Source organism: Lineus longissimus, chromosome 11 (genome assembly GCF_910592395.1).
Source record: "Lineus longissimus chromosome 11, tnLinLong1.2, whole genome shotgun sequence".
Lineage (NCBI taxonomy): Eukaryota > Metazoa > Nemertea > Pilidiophora > Heteronemertea > Lineidae > Lineus > Lineus longissimus.
In genome coordinates, this window is record NC_088318.1 from 17,014,455 (window position 1) to 17,029,281 (window position 14,827).

The 14,827-nt window shown below is 41.0% G+C and overlaps 2 protein-coding genes across 3 annotated transcripts; one reads left to right on the forward strand and one right to left on the reverse strand.

Moving 5' to 3' along the window:
- The first annotated feature begins 330 nt into the window (after positions 1–330).
- LOC135496351 (alanine--tRNA ligase, cytoplasmic-like) lies at positions 331–10,266 on the forward strand. 2 transcript variants are annotated; one of them, XM_064785634.1, is made up of 19 exons: positions 331–439; positions 752–921; positions 1,070–1,258; positions 1,485–1,630; positions 1,932–2,123; positions 2,246–2,390; positions 2,638–2,786; positions 3,002–3,261; positions 3,490–3,614; positions 5,836–5,980; positions 6,314–6,483; positions 6,646–6,759; positions 7,046–7,183; positions 7,403–7,543; positions 8,155–8,267; positions 8,539–8,779; positions 8,873–8,992; positions 9,075–9,263; positions 9,558–10,266. In XM_064785634.1, exons 2-19 carry the CDS (start codon positions 775–777, stop codon positions 9,732–9,734), a joined length of 2,901 nt encoding a protein of 966 aa, XP_064641704.1. In that variant the 5' UTR covers positions 331–439; positions 752–774; the 3' UTR covers positions 9,735–10,266. The 2 variants fall into 2 exon arrangements, with proteins under 2 accessions (XP_064641704.1, XP_064641703.1); XM_064785633.1 differs by lacking the exon at positions 331–439 and adding an exon at positions 544–592.
- Positions 10,267–11,343: 1,077 nt separating this feature from the next.
- On the reverse strand, positions 11,344–14,290 carry LOC135495637 (ras-related protein Rab-22A-like). Its single transcript, XM_064784452.1, has 7 exons — positions 14,118–14,290; positions 13,753–13,829; positions 13,391–13,472; positions 13,120–13,191; positions 12,680–12,803; positions 12,392–12,484; positions 11,344–12,217 (listed from the first exon to the last, which is right to left on the reverse strand). The coding sequence occupies exons 1-7, from the start codon at positions 14,151–14,153 to the stop codon at positions 12,108–12,110; spliced, it is 594 nt and encodes a 197-aa protein (XP_064640522.1). The 5' UTR covers positions 14,154–14,290; the 3' UTR covers positions 11,344–12,107.
- Positions 14,291–14,827: the final 537 nt, after the last annotated feature.

Sequence of the window (14,827 nt, forward strand, 5' to 3'; positions counted from 1 at the left end):
CGGCTTAGCGGAGACATGGTCATAACATAAGCAGCCATTGGTACACAAATGTGTGAATGTTTGTTTAGCACAAGTAAGTACTGTCATGCATGGGCCAACATCCAACCTTCAACATACTAGTAATATTTTAGGAAATGGCACCCCATATATCGTACAAGCACTTTTTTTTATTCATCCGCAAACGTAAAGGCAACCTCGTTCCCGGTCAAGTTTAACTGGTTATTTCGCCCTTAATTTGACATTGATCTATGTTTTTTCGAACTATTGACAAATTTGAATTCAATATTCATCAAAAACGTGCACTTATATTCCATATTTCTAAAGTTTTTGAGATCTCATTTCATTGCGGGAAGTACTCCGCCACGGGTGTTGTTCGGTCCAAAAGTGCACGTTTGTTTCGGGCATTGAGTGATTATTTCATCAGAAAACCCCACCTTAAGTAAATTTCACCATACTTGATGCCACATTTTGTTTCAAAATGATTTGAGCATTGTTGAGAGAGAATGACAAGTTGGTGTGGGGTAAACTTTGCATTGTAAATGATATCTAAGGAGCGGTATGGACCATCAAAAGCTTCCACATCAACATTCAGGTTCATATGGAAAACAAAATGGTCATAATTTACCTTCTCCGAGTGAAAGTTGGCCCATTGAAATTGAAGGGTTGTTCTCTGTGAGAGTTTTCTGTCACAATTTTATGATTTTAGGGCTAAAGGTTCATAAATAATGGTGTTTTTTTTTCTTATTTCCAGGACTGAGACGGAACGGCAGCAAAATGGATGCAAGTTTGTCCTCGGCTCAGATTCGTGATATGTTCATGGATTTCTTCAAGGATAAGTGTGACCATATCTATGTCCACTCATCATCCACGATTCCTCATGAAGATCCAACGCTGTTGTTTGCCAATGCTGGCATGAATCAGGTAAACTTCAATCAGTTTTGGTTGAATTTTGATTTATGTAGAAAAATTATCGATTGCTGATTGATTGAGGTCCAATTTCCTAAGTTGTGGACACTTGTTGGGTTTTTGGTTTGTCCTCTAGATAAGAGTTTATCTTGTTTTCTTTCAGTTCAAGCCATTGTTCCTTGGAACAGCTGATCCTAACAGTGACATGGCCAAGTGGACACGCGTCGTGAACAGCCAGAAGTGTATCCGTGCGGGAGGCAAACACAATGATCTCGACGATGTGGGCAAAGATGTTTATCATCACACGTTCTTTGAGATGTTGGGAAATTGGTCCTTTGGTGATTTCTTCAAGGTGAGATGATGTAACCCAGCCATTGGTAAGACAGGAAAATCCATTGAAGTAGATTGCTACATCATGTCTATCATTAGCATGAGTGCCTGGAAAAAACCGTAGTCATACACCTATCACACTTGTCAAAAAGATGACCCCAAGTTCCAGCAGATAATTCTGAGAAGAGCAAACACAGGAGACAACATATTTCATTGTAGCTTCGATTCTTTTCTTTAATTGCTTTTAGAAAGAATCAATTGAATGGGCCTGGGATCTACTGACTGGTGTTTACAAGTTGCCCGCAGAGCGAATGTATGTTACATACTTCGGTGGACTCGAGGAGGCTGGACTAGAGCCTGATTTAGAAACCAAGCAAATCTGGCTTGACCTTGGGTGAGTTGTACCTGAGTAAAACTGAATACAGGGCTAAGGTTTTGAGATATAAAATGCACAATTGACAAGTGTCTACACTTAAGGACAATGTAACAATCAGCTTTTGATTGGCAACCATGGATATCGGTGAAGTCACAATCTCAGATTTCATTGAAAGTCATGGTACATGACTCGAAAATCTGTTCCCAAATGTGTTGAATGCATTTTGGTCCCCTTTGATTGCGAGTCTTGTTGCTGTGTGGTCGGTATCCCGTTTTCATGTCAACTCAAGGCTTACTGACATGCAACATTTGTTTTCCAGAATCCCAGAAAGTCGTGTTGTCCCTTTCGGTACAAAGGATAATTTCTGGGAGATGGGAGATACTGGTCCATGTGGTCCGTGCACCGAGGTTCATTATGACAAGATTGGAGGACGTGATGCTACACATCTCGTCAACATGGACGTGCCAGATGTCATGGAGGTCTGGAATCTAGTGTTCACACAGTATAATAGGTATGTAGTGAGATGCTCTTATCGCTAGCCAGGCCTGCCTTGTTCTCTATAGATAGATATCATATTGATAACCCATAAATTCATTTGATTTTTCCAACTGTAATTGTCATTTCCTCATTCAGAGAAGCAGATGGTACCCTGAAGCCTTTACCAAAGAAGTGTGTTGACACTGGAATGGGTCTGGAGCGAATTGCATCGATCATTCAAGGAAAACCATCCAATTATGACACTGACTTGTTTGTGCCTTTCTTCAAAGCTATTCAGGAGGTGAGTGCCAGTCGACCCTCCCTCAGCAGACGCCCTCTCCATTAACTAAGGGCACTGATTTTGGTCCCTAATTGGCCATTTTGTGTCAGTTTTATTAAGGACAGTATTTGTCAGTCTCAAGGGTTTCCTTGATAGAGGGGTTGCACTGTACATGTATATGTTTATATCACAAGTTTTGGTCTTTGCCTAACAGCAGAAAACCTATGTCAATTCTGTATTTCATACTTATGAATTCTATTTCCTTTAGGGGTCGTCAGGTGTTCGAGAGTACGGGGGGTGTGTTGGTGCTGACGATGTGGATGGCATAGATATGGCGTACAGAGTCTTGGCTGATCATGCTAGGACCCTCACCATTGCACTGTCTGATGGTGGTCGCCCAGATAACACTGGACGAGGGTAGGTACAGCTGTATTTTTATGATCCTTTGACATTTCAACATGGCCAGGTTGGCAAATGATGTTGAAGGTCACAAGTTTTTGTTCAAAATGGAACCTAAGGCCATAAGACAAATTGGGTCTTGCTGCTCCCCAACTTCTTTTTAGTTGAGGTTCAGCATGATAAGTTTTTTCTGTGGAATTCGTAAACAGGACCTTCAATGATTGCACTTCCAGATATGTTCTGAGGAGGATCTTGCGACGTGCTGTGAGGTATGGTACGGAGAAACTCAACTGCAAACCTGGATTCTTCGCTACACTGGTTGATATCGTTGTGCAGACATTGGGCCACTTCTTCCCGGAGGTTAAGAAAGATCCCGAGATGGTGAAAGACATCATAAATGAAGAGGAGGAACAGTTTCTGAAAACGCTCAGTAGGGGGCGTCGCTTAATGGAGAGGGCCGTTGGAAAAGTTGGTGAATCCAAGGTATTCCCAGGTATGTAGCATTGTTGCAGATTCCTTGGAACAAATGAAGTTTAAATTCAATGCATAAAAGTATTGGAACTGGTTGATACATGTACTTGTTTTGGTTTGGATGTCAGATGGGTACTTGTCTTGGATGATCTGCCCTTTTATTGTCAATTGTGTTGTGTGCAGGTCTGCCAGTACTCTTATGTCACAGGGGACTTTCCCAACTTGGATATTCAATCTTTGACCTTTTCAGGTGATGTTGCTTGGCGGTTGTACGACACATATGGCTTCCCCGTTGATCTGACCTCATTAATCGCCGAGGAGTCCCAGCTGAAGGTCGACATGGATACATACCAGGAGTGTATGAAGGAGGCTCAGGTAGTTATGGACAGTTTCTTCTACTATGAGTTACCCCTTGTGGGCGTTAGTTGCATGTAGTTGCATTGTGTACAGATTTCGTTTCGTTTTTGTATGCTATCAATACGGTGAAATGACCAAGTTGACTACATTGCCACTGTGGGGACAAGTTTGATTTGTCAATGAAAATGAAATTGAAGTTGAAAAATGTGTCAATAGGTATAGGCAAGCAAATTTTCAAATTGAATAAAAACACATGATTTTGGTATCAAATATTTTCTTTTGCCAAGATAAAAACACCCTGAAAATTTCAACTGATTATCTCAAGTAGTTTCTGAAATATGGCCGGTTACAGGATTTTGGGTACCCCCCCTCCTCGGAAACAGCAAAAAAGTGGTTTTTGACCCCCCATATATCAAAAACTAAGCTTTCTACACCACTGAATCTTCTTTAACATGGCGTACCTACTGCCTAGTATGGATAAATGCAAGAAAACGCCTGTGACTTAACTAATTTTGAAATTATTGACCTTTTTAGAACGCAATTTACTTAGCCTCGGCCATTGCTGCCGAAGACCAACTTTGCTCTGGAGCCATTTAGAACCCCCCATAGAATAACTTCTAGGTGTGTTACAGGCTTTTCCTTCCATATATCAACTGACATTGGCCCCCACAGTAGCCCCATTTTTTTTGACAGCCTAGAAAAGGCCCTAAAGAAAGATATTGGACCCAAAAATGGTCCCCAGCCACTATTTTGCACCGCGGGAGCAAAACGCCGAAAAATGACAAAAAATGAAAATTTTTAATTTTCATTCAAATAGGCTGAAAATTTCTATCTTAAGGTAAAATGGGCTGCTGAATCCACTGGAGTAGTCCATTTTGCCCTATCTAGACTAGGAAAGGAGTTATTAACAATTTCATCTTCAAAATATCACTTTTGGGGTGCACGCCCCCCCCCAAAATAACACTTTAGCCCATGACCACTGACAGACATCAAATTCAGCAGAGGTATTGCTAAACCAAATACAGTAGAAGAAATCTTCGGCGGCACCCAGGTAATTAAGGAGAAAAAATACGGCTCCAGAAGTCTACTAGTACTAGGGGTCTGGACAAGTGCGTTGTAATGTAATGGCCAAAATATTGGTAACAATAGGCCATCACTTTGTGTATATGAGAACTGAAATAAATTATTTCAAAATCCATGCTGTCTTTATTGTATTCAATTAAGAAATCCATCTCAGAAACACTACTAAAATCACTTCAAAGCATGAAAAGAAATCCATCAACAAAGCCACGTGCTAATGTTTACATGTCTGTGAGCCTTTCCACCTATCAGGCAAGTTTATTTCGTCACGTGACCAAACTCAAAACGTAACCAGAGAAGTATGTCACCGGTCGCAAACGAACACTGCTGTTTAAAGAGGTTGTCTAAAGTCATCCTAGCGATATATAACTCCGAATCCTTGCTGTGTTGAATACTTATTCATATATCTAGCAGACTATGTTTCCAGAATGCTTGAATTTGGCCGTGAAAAAATTGAAACCAGCGATTAGCGATCTCTCGGTTCACTCGACGCCATTTTGACCACAGTCTCGCAGTGTACCCCAGTTTCAATGGTCCGGCGCTACCTTGGAATCAAAGGCGCCGGGAATAACTGAATAAATACCAAATCTAGGGATCATAATGAACATTTTGATACCTAGTTCTCCTTTATTATTTTAATGGGGTCTATGCTTATTTTGCTGTTGAATTTCGAGTTTTTATAAAATATTTAATTTTTCAACTTTCTTCATATCCAACCCCCGGACAATGTGGTATGTGGTGAAAGCTCGTCGGACATGCTAGAATATGGTAGCCAATACATTTTATATAGAGATATTCCAAGCCAGCGCTTTACGAAATTTTAGAATCAGTGCCAAACCGGCGTCAAATCTGATGCGGATTTAGGCCTGCAGAAGGCCTATCCGGCTGAAACGGGTCATTTTCAAATGGCTTTTTTTGCCGTTTCACATGGAATAAATATATAAATGGGGTATCAATGAACAAGAGAAAGAAAAGACGATTGCACAGGTATGATTTATTTCACAATTGAGAAAATATTTATTCAGTGACGATCATGGAAAGATGACCATTGTTTCTACTAATTAGTGCAGATTCACACTTTCCTCAGCTTTGTCTTGGCGGCTGCCTATACCTAGTGTCAATTCAATTAAATTCATGCTTTGTTGACTCTCATTTTCAGCGTATTTCTCAAGGTGGTGGAAGCACCATAGATGACAAAATCAACCTTGACGTGCACTCCCTCGATGAGTTGGTAAAGAAGGGATTCCCTCCAACCAATGATTCACCAAAATACAACTACACAGCTGACAAAAATGGAACTTACAGTAAGTTTAAATGATGTGGCAATGTACGTATACTTACCTTGGGAACATGAAATCCACAGGGGCTGGGTGCACTGATGAAAGCTTCATGGTGCTGAAGCCCATTAATAATGCACTCTGAAGTGAGTGCGGGGCCCTAGGCCCAAATGGTTGCGACAAAAATCGACCACTTACGAAGATGGGAGAGTGTGAGACTTCCTCATCTTACAGTAAGTTTCACAGTTGATTTACTGATAACACGCTTTCAAGCTTATATGATCATGTTTCTTTGACCTACATGTCATGTGAGATTCATTTCCAGTATTTGATGCCTTGCTATCTTGTCCTTACTTGTAGCATTTGAGACGAGCACCAGCACAATCAAGGCTATTCGCAGAAACAAACAGTTTGTGGATGAAGTCACAACTGGTCAAGAGTGTGGTATCTTGCTGGACAAGACAAACTTCTATGCTGAACAGGGAGGTCAGATTTATGATGAGGGGTACATGAATAAAGTTGGAGATGATGTAAGTTGCCTATTTCTGTCTTGTATCTGTTGTTGGCTGATAATGATGACTTTGAGCAAATATTTGCTGTAAATTCGCTGTGAAGAATGTTCAACTTCTTAAGTGCACACTCCTTTATATTTTTCCTAGCTTGATTTGTTTTTAATGCAACATGTTTTTCAGGAGTGTGAATTTGCTGTGAAGAACGTCCAGGTTCGAGGCGGCTATGTGCTTCACATCGGAACTGTGGAAGGCACACTGAAAGTTGGGGACGAGGTTCTACTCACCATTGATGGGGTAGGTGCAAATGTGATTTCAATATCAATGTATAGTTATGGGCAGGTCATTTTGTGGAAGTATATGTCACATTACTTATCCTTAGTACAGACCATTTTTCACCGCCTCATAGTCATAGAAACTTCAAATGTGCTCTGATTTCAACATACGAAGACTCGTATTGGAAGGGTAGAGAAACTGAATATATTCCTGGTTCGAATGTCTGATATCGTCGATTCTGGTCACCAATTATACAGGATATCTCTCTTCACTCACTAATCTCTGATCTCTGCCTGTCTCTCTGCAGACACGACGTAAGAATGTGATGAACAACCACACCGGTACACACATGCTTAACTTCTCCCTGCGCCAAGTCTTGGGTGAGGCAGATCAGAAGGGATCACTGGTCGCTCCTGACAGGCTGCGTTTTGATTTCACTTCTAAGGTTAGTAATGATTTATGAGTGGACTCTCCCTTAGCTTACATCTCTCTTTGAAGGACACAGTTCTCATTTGGTCCCAAATTGGTCATTTCCATTGAATTTGACGTCTGTAAGGACCCCTCTCAATTAAGGCCAGCATTTGTCAATCCAAAGGTAGTGCTTCCTTAAAAGAGTGGTTCTACTGTTCACTTTCCTACTGCAATAACAATTCATATTTTACAGAAAGCCATGACCACCAGCCAGATCCAGGAAGCTGAGGACATCACCAATGATGTAGCCAAGAGAGATGATGCAGTGTTTTACAGGAATGCTCCTCTTGGAGAGGCGAAGGCCATCCAGGGGCTGAGGGCAGTGTTTGACGAGGTAGGACAGCTCTCCCAATAAGTACAACTACTAGTACCCTGTTGTCATCATCTGCAGGGTTGAATATTTTACTGCCCCACTTCTATTTCTCTGCCAGTCTATTCAGATTTTATGCAGACATCTGGTTAGGCCACTTCTAACTGTGCATCCTAGCACCATGCTGCTTGCTTTCAGGGCATGCACGGTGCATTTGGACCTGGGCCGTATAGATAGGCTTGTTTTTAGTGCAGGTAGGCCCATAGCCTTATACATCTTGGCCATGTGTGCATGCACTGTGCATCAGGCCCCATAGCCTCATACATCTTGGTCATATGTGCATTGGGCCCCATAACCACACACACCTGGGCTTGTCTTTATGGCATGCACGATGCATTGGCCCCATATTACCTTCTTTCACCTGGGCCACATGCTCTCACATGTTCGAATGATATGTTACAGTTACTGGCCATTTGATTGAAGATGCATGTACCGTCTCATAGATCGGATTGTGTATTGTCATACTGCCATTAATGCCAACAAAGCAGTTTTAACCATGCCTTGTCTCAGGTTGTCTTTTGTTATGCCTGTGTTTCCTGCCACTTTACTGACACGAAGCTTTGTGTCAATTGCAGACATATCCTGACCCTGTCCGAGTCGTGAGTATTGGTAGACCAGTGGAGGAGCTCCTTGCTGATCCGACGGGGCCCGGAGCATCACTTGGCTCAGTGGAATTCTGTGGAGGAACGTGAGTATGAGAGGTGTTTTGCAGATGATTGTTTGTTCTTTTTAGCAAGATTGAATAATCTACCTCTAACCCGTTATACTAACTTTCTGAGAGTCTCTGTCCTAATGCCCCTCCAGCCAGGTCAGAGAAGAAGAAGAGTAAAAGACCTACTTTTCTCCGAATATTGTTCATGTTACTGAATTGACTTGATCAGTTTATATCATCAAATGGTTAGGTACTGGAAATCTATTCCGAGGGAAGTATTGTTAATTATCATTTGACTCTCCCTCAGGCATATCTTGAGAAGCAGCCATGTTGGTCACTTTGTGATCGTAACCGAGGAAGCCATCGCTAAGGGCATGAGACGAATCATCGCTGTGACTGGCCACGAGGCAGAGAAGGCGTTACATCAAGCTGATATGTTTGATAAACAGTGCGAGGAACTTCGACAGCAAGTGGAGGCCTGCAAGACTGGAGGGGGTGGGGAGAGCTCACAGAGACAGATCAGTCGTGCTATTGTGGACTTAACAGAGGTAAGTATGTGGAGAATGCTTTCTGCAGAAAAATCTTTGAGTTGCTGCATAGCTGAGTGGGTACTCTCATTGAGGGTCTTGTTTATATTTCAGGAGGTTGGCAGAGCCAGTATACCACACTGTCGGAGAGATAAGGTCAGAAATCAACTGAAATCATTGAAAGGAGTTTTAGTGGATATGGACCGATTGAAAAAGGCTTCTCAGATGAATGATGTAAGTAAGATTTACCCGAATTGACCGAAATTTTCTCTAACTAGTTCCAGTCTTGAGATTTAATGATGTTTTCCTTTCTCAGGTGATTGAAGAAGCCAAGAAACTAGCCGAAGAAATGGCTGAGCAGAAAGTTGTCGTTCAGGAGTTTAAGGCTGGATCAAATCGGAAGGCTCTCAATGAGGCTATCAAGCAATTCAAAAATACGTCTGTGATGTTGTTTACTGTTGCTCCAGAAGAGGGCCAGATTATCTGCCTGAGTTCTGTGCCAAAGGTAAGCACGTGTTATGATATTTTAGGACCATTTCATGATATTTTAGGACTAAAATGTAACTATGCATTGGCCCTTACACACGTGCGCTGGAAGATACAACCTTGTCCACTGACCAAACTGTTGCACTGTACATAAGAGTAGGTCTTTGCAATAGGTCCTATGTACTGGGTTTGGTAAAAGTGTGACATCTGATGTTTTCAAAAGCTAAAACAATCTTGCCTACGTACCTAGCAATAACTGGTTACTAAGATTGAATACATGAAGATTACCTCTAAAACTTTCTTTTCGTTACAGGAGGTTGCAGGCAATGGTGGTCTTAAAGCCAGTGAATGGGTCGCGAAGGTCTCAACTGTTATTGGAGGAAAGGGTGGAGGCAAGGACCTGGCCGCCCAGGCTGTCGGATCTAATGTCACTGCTCTCAAGGAAGCAATGGACGTTGCTAGAGACTTTGCTAAGATGAAATTGAATTAAGGGTGCATCATTACAGTTTGGTATCATTTTATGGAGTGCACAATGCGGTTTGGTTCAAACAGCGTCAGTTGCGTTACTGATGTTTATGGGTCACCCAAGATCATGAACAGATTGAGACTGGTTAGTCTCCACTATGTTTTTCGTTAGTAAACAGACTGCAATGGGCACTAGCAAGATAATAAGCGGTGTCTCTGTACAGTGTATACATGTATCAATGTATCATGTTTCAAAACCAATTGTCCGGTTAGCAGACTTTCAGGGCGGGGGGGGGGGGGTTGTTCGGTCTCTATATAAAATGGAAACTAACTCGAAATGTAGAAATATTGGGAGGGTTGGTTGTAGAATTATTGCACATGTAACTGCTAAGTTTAACATTCATCGACTCTCATTCTTGCTGAGGAATAGTTATTTATTTGTTCATTTAAATATACATCTGAAATCAATGTGCTAATTTGGATTTGTTTGCAATATGGCGAGGTGTTCTTGGATGTAAACATACTGATGAAATTAAAGAATCATTACCATGCATTTACATGCCATTTCTTTTGTTGTTTTTATATGAGAATTTTATGAGTTAAGGGACAATGTCACAACCACATTCCACCAGGAAATTGGCTGTAAAAGACAATGTCACAACCACGTGCACGTTCCACGATACAGTTGGGTACAATGACACAACTGAGCTCCACTGAACTGCTTACTGTAGAGTGAGAATGTTTAGTATTCATAAAATAGTCTTGCATGTGCATGAATTTCGTCTACGTAAAACTTGGAATGCCAGTCTGCTCTGAATTCTTTCGTTTGAACTCTTGACAGACTGCCATTCAGCACTACAACCTACATATCTGAGCACTACCCATTTATATGTATACACAAGGTAGGTTGGACAAAGAGACAGTACCAACTGCGGTGTTCAAACCAGGGACCTCTTCACCACTCACTGAGCCACTACTCCACAGCAGCGCCTTTACACCTTCAGCGCCGGCGCGGTGTTTCCCCCCCCCCAAATATCCCCCTTTTCAGAGCCCCAGAAAAAAAAGTATAAGAGATGGCTGCATAAGGTCTTTTGCGGTAACTTCTCCAAGACAAGGTCTTCTTGAATCAATAGCGTTATGTTAGCTACAACTGAACTATATTTTATTTTTTGGTTCAAAAATGACCAAAATGACCCCCTTTCCAACACCCCCCGACCCCCCTAAAAGTTCCCGGTGTCGGAACAGCTTTATTTTGTTATTCAGTGGTTTGGTCTTTTCAGTTCCTACTTTTCCCTGAAGATGGCAATGGCGTAGTTCTTCCATGAAGTCATTTAAAGTTCTGAACTACGCCATTGCCATCTTCAGGGCACGGTAGGAACTGAAAAGAACGTTTGGCCTTTCCATCCTTGCCCTGAAGATGGCGATGGCGCAGTTCTGTCATGAAGTCCACGAGACTCAGATAACCAGCTCAAAGAGGGACTTGGGCCACGTAGATCAACGCGGTTCGGCGCTGAAGGTGTGTTAGGAGACGATGTTCCAACCACGTTGATTCACTGGGCAGTTTGTTGTAAGGACAGTGTCACATAGAGTAAATGCTTGACAGAAGAACGGCATAGACTGATTAAGTTCAGATTCAAATATATTTATTGAATATAAAACCATTTCAGTATAAGGAATGGTGATACAAGAATTAATCACAATCACATGAGTTTATCCAGTTGATATCAAAATGTATAATTTTAAAATGATTCCTATCAAATATTATTAGATAAAATATGGACTAAAAACAAAATCTAGCCTCGCTGTGTCGGGAACTTCCCCAGTATGCAGTATCTGTAACTATACCTTCGTAGTGGTTGTCATTAATTCTTGGGACTCCTTTATATCTCCCTCTCCCATCTCGAGTATAAAATATTTGTTGATGTCTTGAATCATAGAGGATATACCAATAAGCACCAATAAGTAGGGCCTTATAGGGCCTACATACATGTACTGTAGATGTTTCATGTACTAGCATGTACATGTATGTAAACCATGATGTTCAAACAAAATATACAACAAAATCAACATTTAGATAAAATTGGCACTCATTTGTATACAAGAATGACATTGCATTCTCTGTAATCAGTTTGTTCATGCGGATACGTGTGTGTGCACCAAATGTGCAAGCAATAGTCATAAATGTCATATGGTTGTGATCTCAAGGTTGCTGTGCTCACTGCACTGTCTACTGCCCAGGCAATTCCTCAATGAATTTGCAGGAAAGGTAAAGAGCCATGTTTGATCAGGTATTGATCCAATAAGGGAGGTCTTGCCTTGAGAGCGTACATAATACTGCATTATTCCAGTAAACAGCAGTCATATGAATCTCAACAAAAATATGAGGCAATTGACGAGATTATGATTTGCAGCATCCTTTCGAAGATTTCTGCCGCTCTGCCGTCCTCCGTGATGGCAATCGAACCAGTGAGCTATTTTTGTCTTGGATTTCGGCAGGAAGACTGCGGCCTGGAAGTAACACACAACAGTTATGAATGATGAATACTTTCCCAGAGCAATTTGACAGGTTTGGCAAGGCCGATTTCCATAATCCAGGCCTCCTGATAACTGTTACCAGAAGAATCTTTTTCATCTAGATATCAACTTAATATTGAATTAACAAAGAGAAAAAAGTGAACCTACTTATTTCAATGAATAATTCATTAACATTTTGTCCTGTTTTGGCGCTGGTTTCCAGGAATATAGAATGGCACGATTCGGAGAAGGCCTTGGCGTCTGGAAAGAAATGTCAACTTTTGTCAAGCACAGGTTTCATAACTATGGGTGAGGCTTTAGTGAGGCAAAGGACGCCACAACCTGGTTTTAATATAGCTGGAAGATAAACTGAGAAATGCCACACCTAACAACAAGACCTCTCAGAGAAAAGCTGTCTTTGAAGACAAGATTTTCTTGAAATAACTGTGTACCTACCTTCAAATGTGACCTCTCTAAGGTCACCAAGGTCACACTTGTTTCCACACAACGCAACCAGGAGATTTGGCGGCCCATACCTCTGCAGCTCTTTGATCCAGCCTTTCAAACAATTGAAACTATCCTAAAATGAAGACAGTTAAAAATGCAGTTCGGGCTGTCCCTTAGCTAGACCAGTCCAATAACATTTACCTTAACCCAATTAGCAAATACATACTGCTGTCAATTCGAAAATTAAAAAGAGATATCCTAACATACAAAGGTTGCTATCTTCCTCACCATGCTCACATGGATATTGCAAAAAGTTAGGAGCTCCGAGCATTTGCTTGGCTCACATGATTTAGTGATTACTGTATTACTGACTATAGTTGGGACTAGATTGGAGCCAAAGAATTGGTTGGTCTGCAGTGTCAGAATGGACAAAAAATGTTGACAGTTACCTCCTCTGTTATGTCATAGACCACTATTGCAGCTGCTGCTCCTCTGTAATACATTGGTGCCAGGGCTCGATACTGAAAAAAAACAAGGGATAAGTTGAATTGGATATCTGAATATGACTGTATAGAAGCAAGGTCACACTAAATTATGAGTAAATGGACTGTTCTTGGAAGAAAATTCAACAAAACATGGTCATTACTGAGTCGAAAAATTATTGCCTCTTGTCATTACTAATGTAAAAATAGCAAAGACCACCTCCTCCTTAAAACAAACCTTTTCTTGACCTGCTGTATCCCATATCTGAAACTTATATACAGTTCCATCCAAAATGAATGTCTTTGTCATGAACAAGGCCCTGAAAGTGAAATGATCAAATTGTAAAGATGTAGAATATACTGATATTGTGTCATATAACTCAGTAAAATGAAATTCAGTTTTACAGTGTGGTTAAATGCCAAGATCAAATATGTTTCTTTGACACATGACCTGCCTGTATACAATCTGCAGGACAGTCAGAGTATGGAAAACAATGGACAGGTTTTTTCGCTCCTTTGTTTTGCCCTCATTGACAAGTCAATTTTTCAGGCATCCATCCTAATTGCCATCACTGTTCGCCTCAGACATAACACTCTTACCCTATAGTTGTTTCTGTGACTTTGAATGTTTCAGAGACAAATCTTTCCGCAATGCATGTCTTCCCTACTCCCATTTTCTGCAGAAGAAAAAATGTACATTACTTTCCTTTAAATGACAGACAAAATATCTTACATTTAACATCATGTATGTCGTGGGACAATAAATACATCCATTGCTTTGGTCCTCTTCAAAGCCAAAGGGATTCTCCTGATGACAGCTACCTCTGCACTCCAACTGCACTGGTACAATGCGCAGATTTCACCAAAACAATCAACATGACAAATCAGCAACCTTGTGGTCAATGCTGATTGTTATAATGGTCAAATGAGAGAGGTAAGGAGTTGTGATTAAAGAGTAGACTCACCCCCACAAGGCAGATCTTGACTTCTCTGATAGCCATCGTAACCAGGATGCTTCTAACCCAAGGCCATAGAGAAATCAGAAAATTTTGGTACTAACTAAGCAACTCTAATACAGAAAGCTGTCACTTATCACTACTAGACTTCACCAAGTATGTGTATTAGGCCTACTTCCTAAACTATCACACGACACCAGGTCACTTCCGAGGTCGAGGTTGTCAAAAATTCGTCTGCTAAAATGTACATTATTTACTTCAGTTCAACTTCAGGCAGCATTGTTTCAAAAAAAATAATGGGTTACCACGGCCCCGGACCTCGCCTAGTTCTGTCTTGGCTTAGGATCACGGCATCACCACTATCATTAAGGATGGTTAAACTGCGGGTTAGGGGGTGGGGAGCCTTTTTGCGCCGAGTGAAGTCAATCATCATGATCATACCGAAACGAAGTCGAGAATTTTTTCAATTATAGTACCAAATTTTATCCAATGAACGACTTTGTTACAAATTGAACCAATCTCCTAATTTTGGGAAGAAAACTTGTTTTCCTCTGCCAACGCGGCCACATCACAATTAATAGATGTTGTAGCAATATGCGTAACATTAAATAGTGCATAGTTTATTAGGGTATTATTTGCCTTACGTTCAAGAAATTTCAAAAATATGTATACATATATTTAAAAAAAATAGTTTTTGATATATATTTAAGTAAAACTAT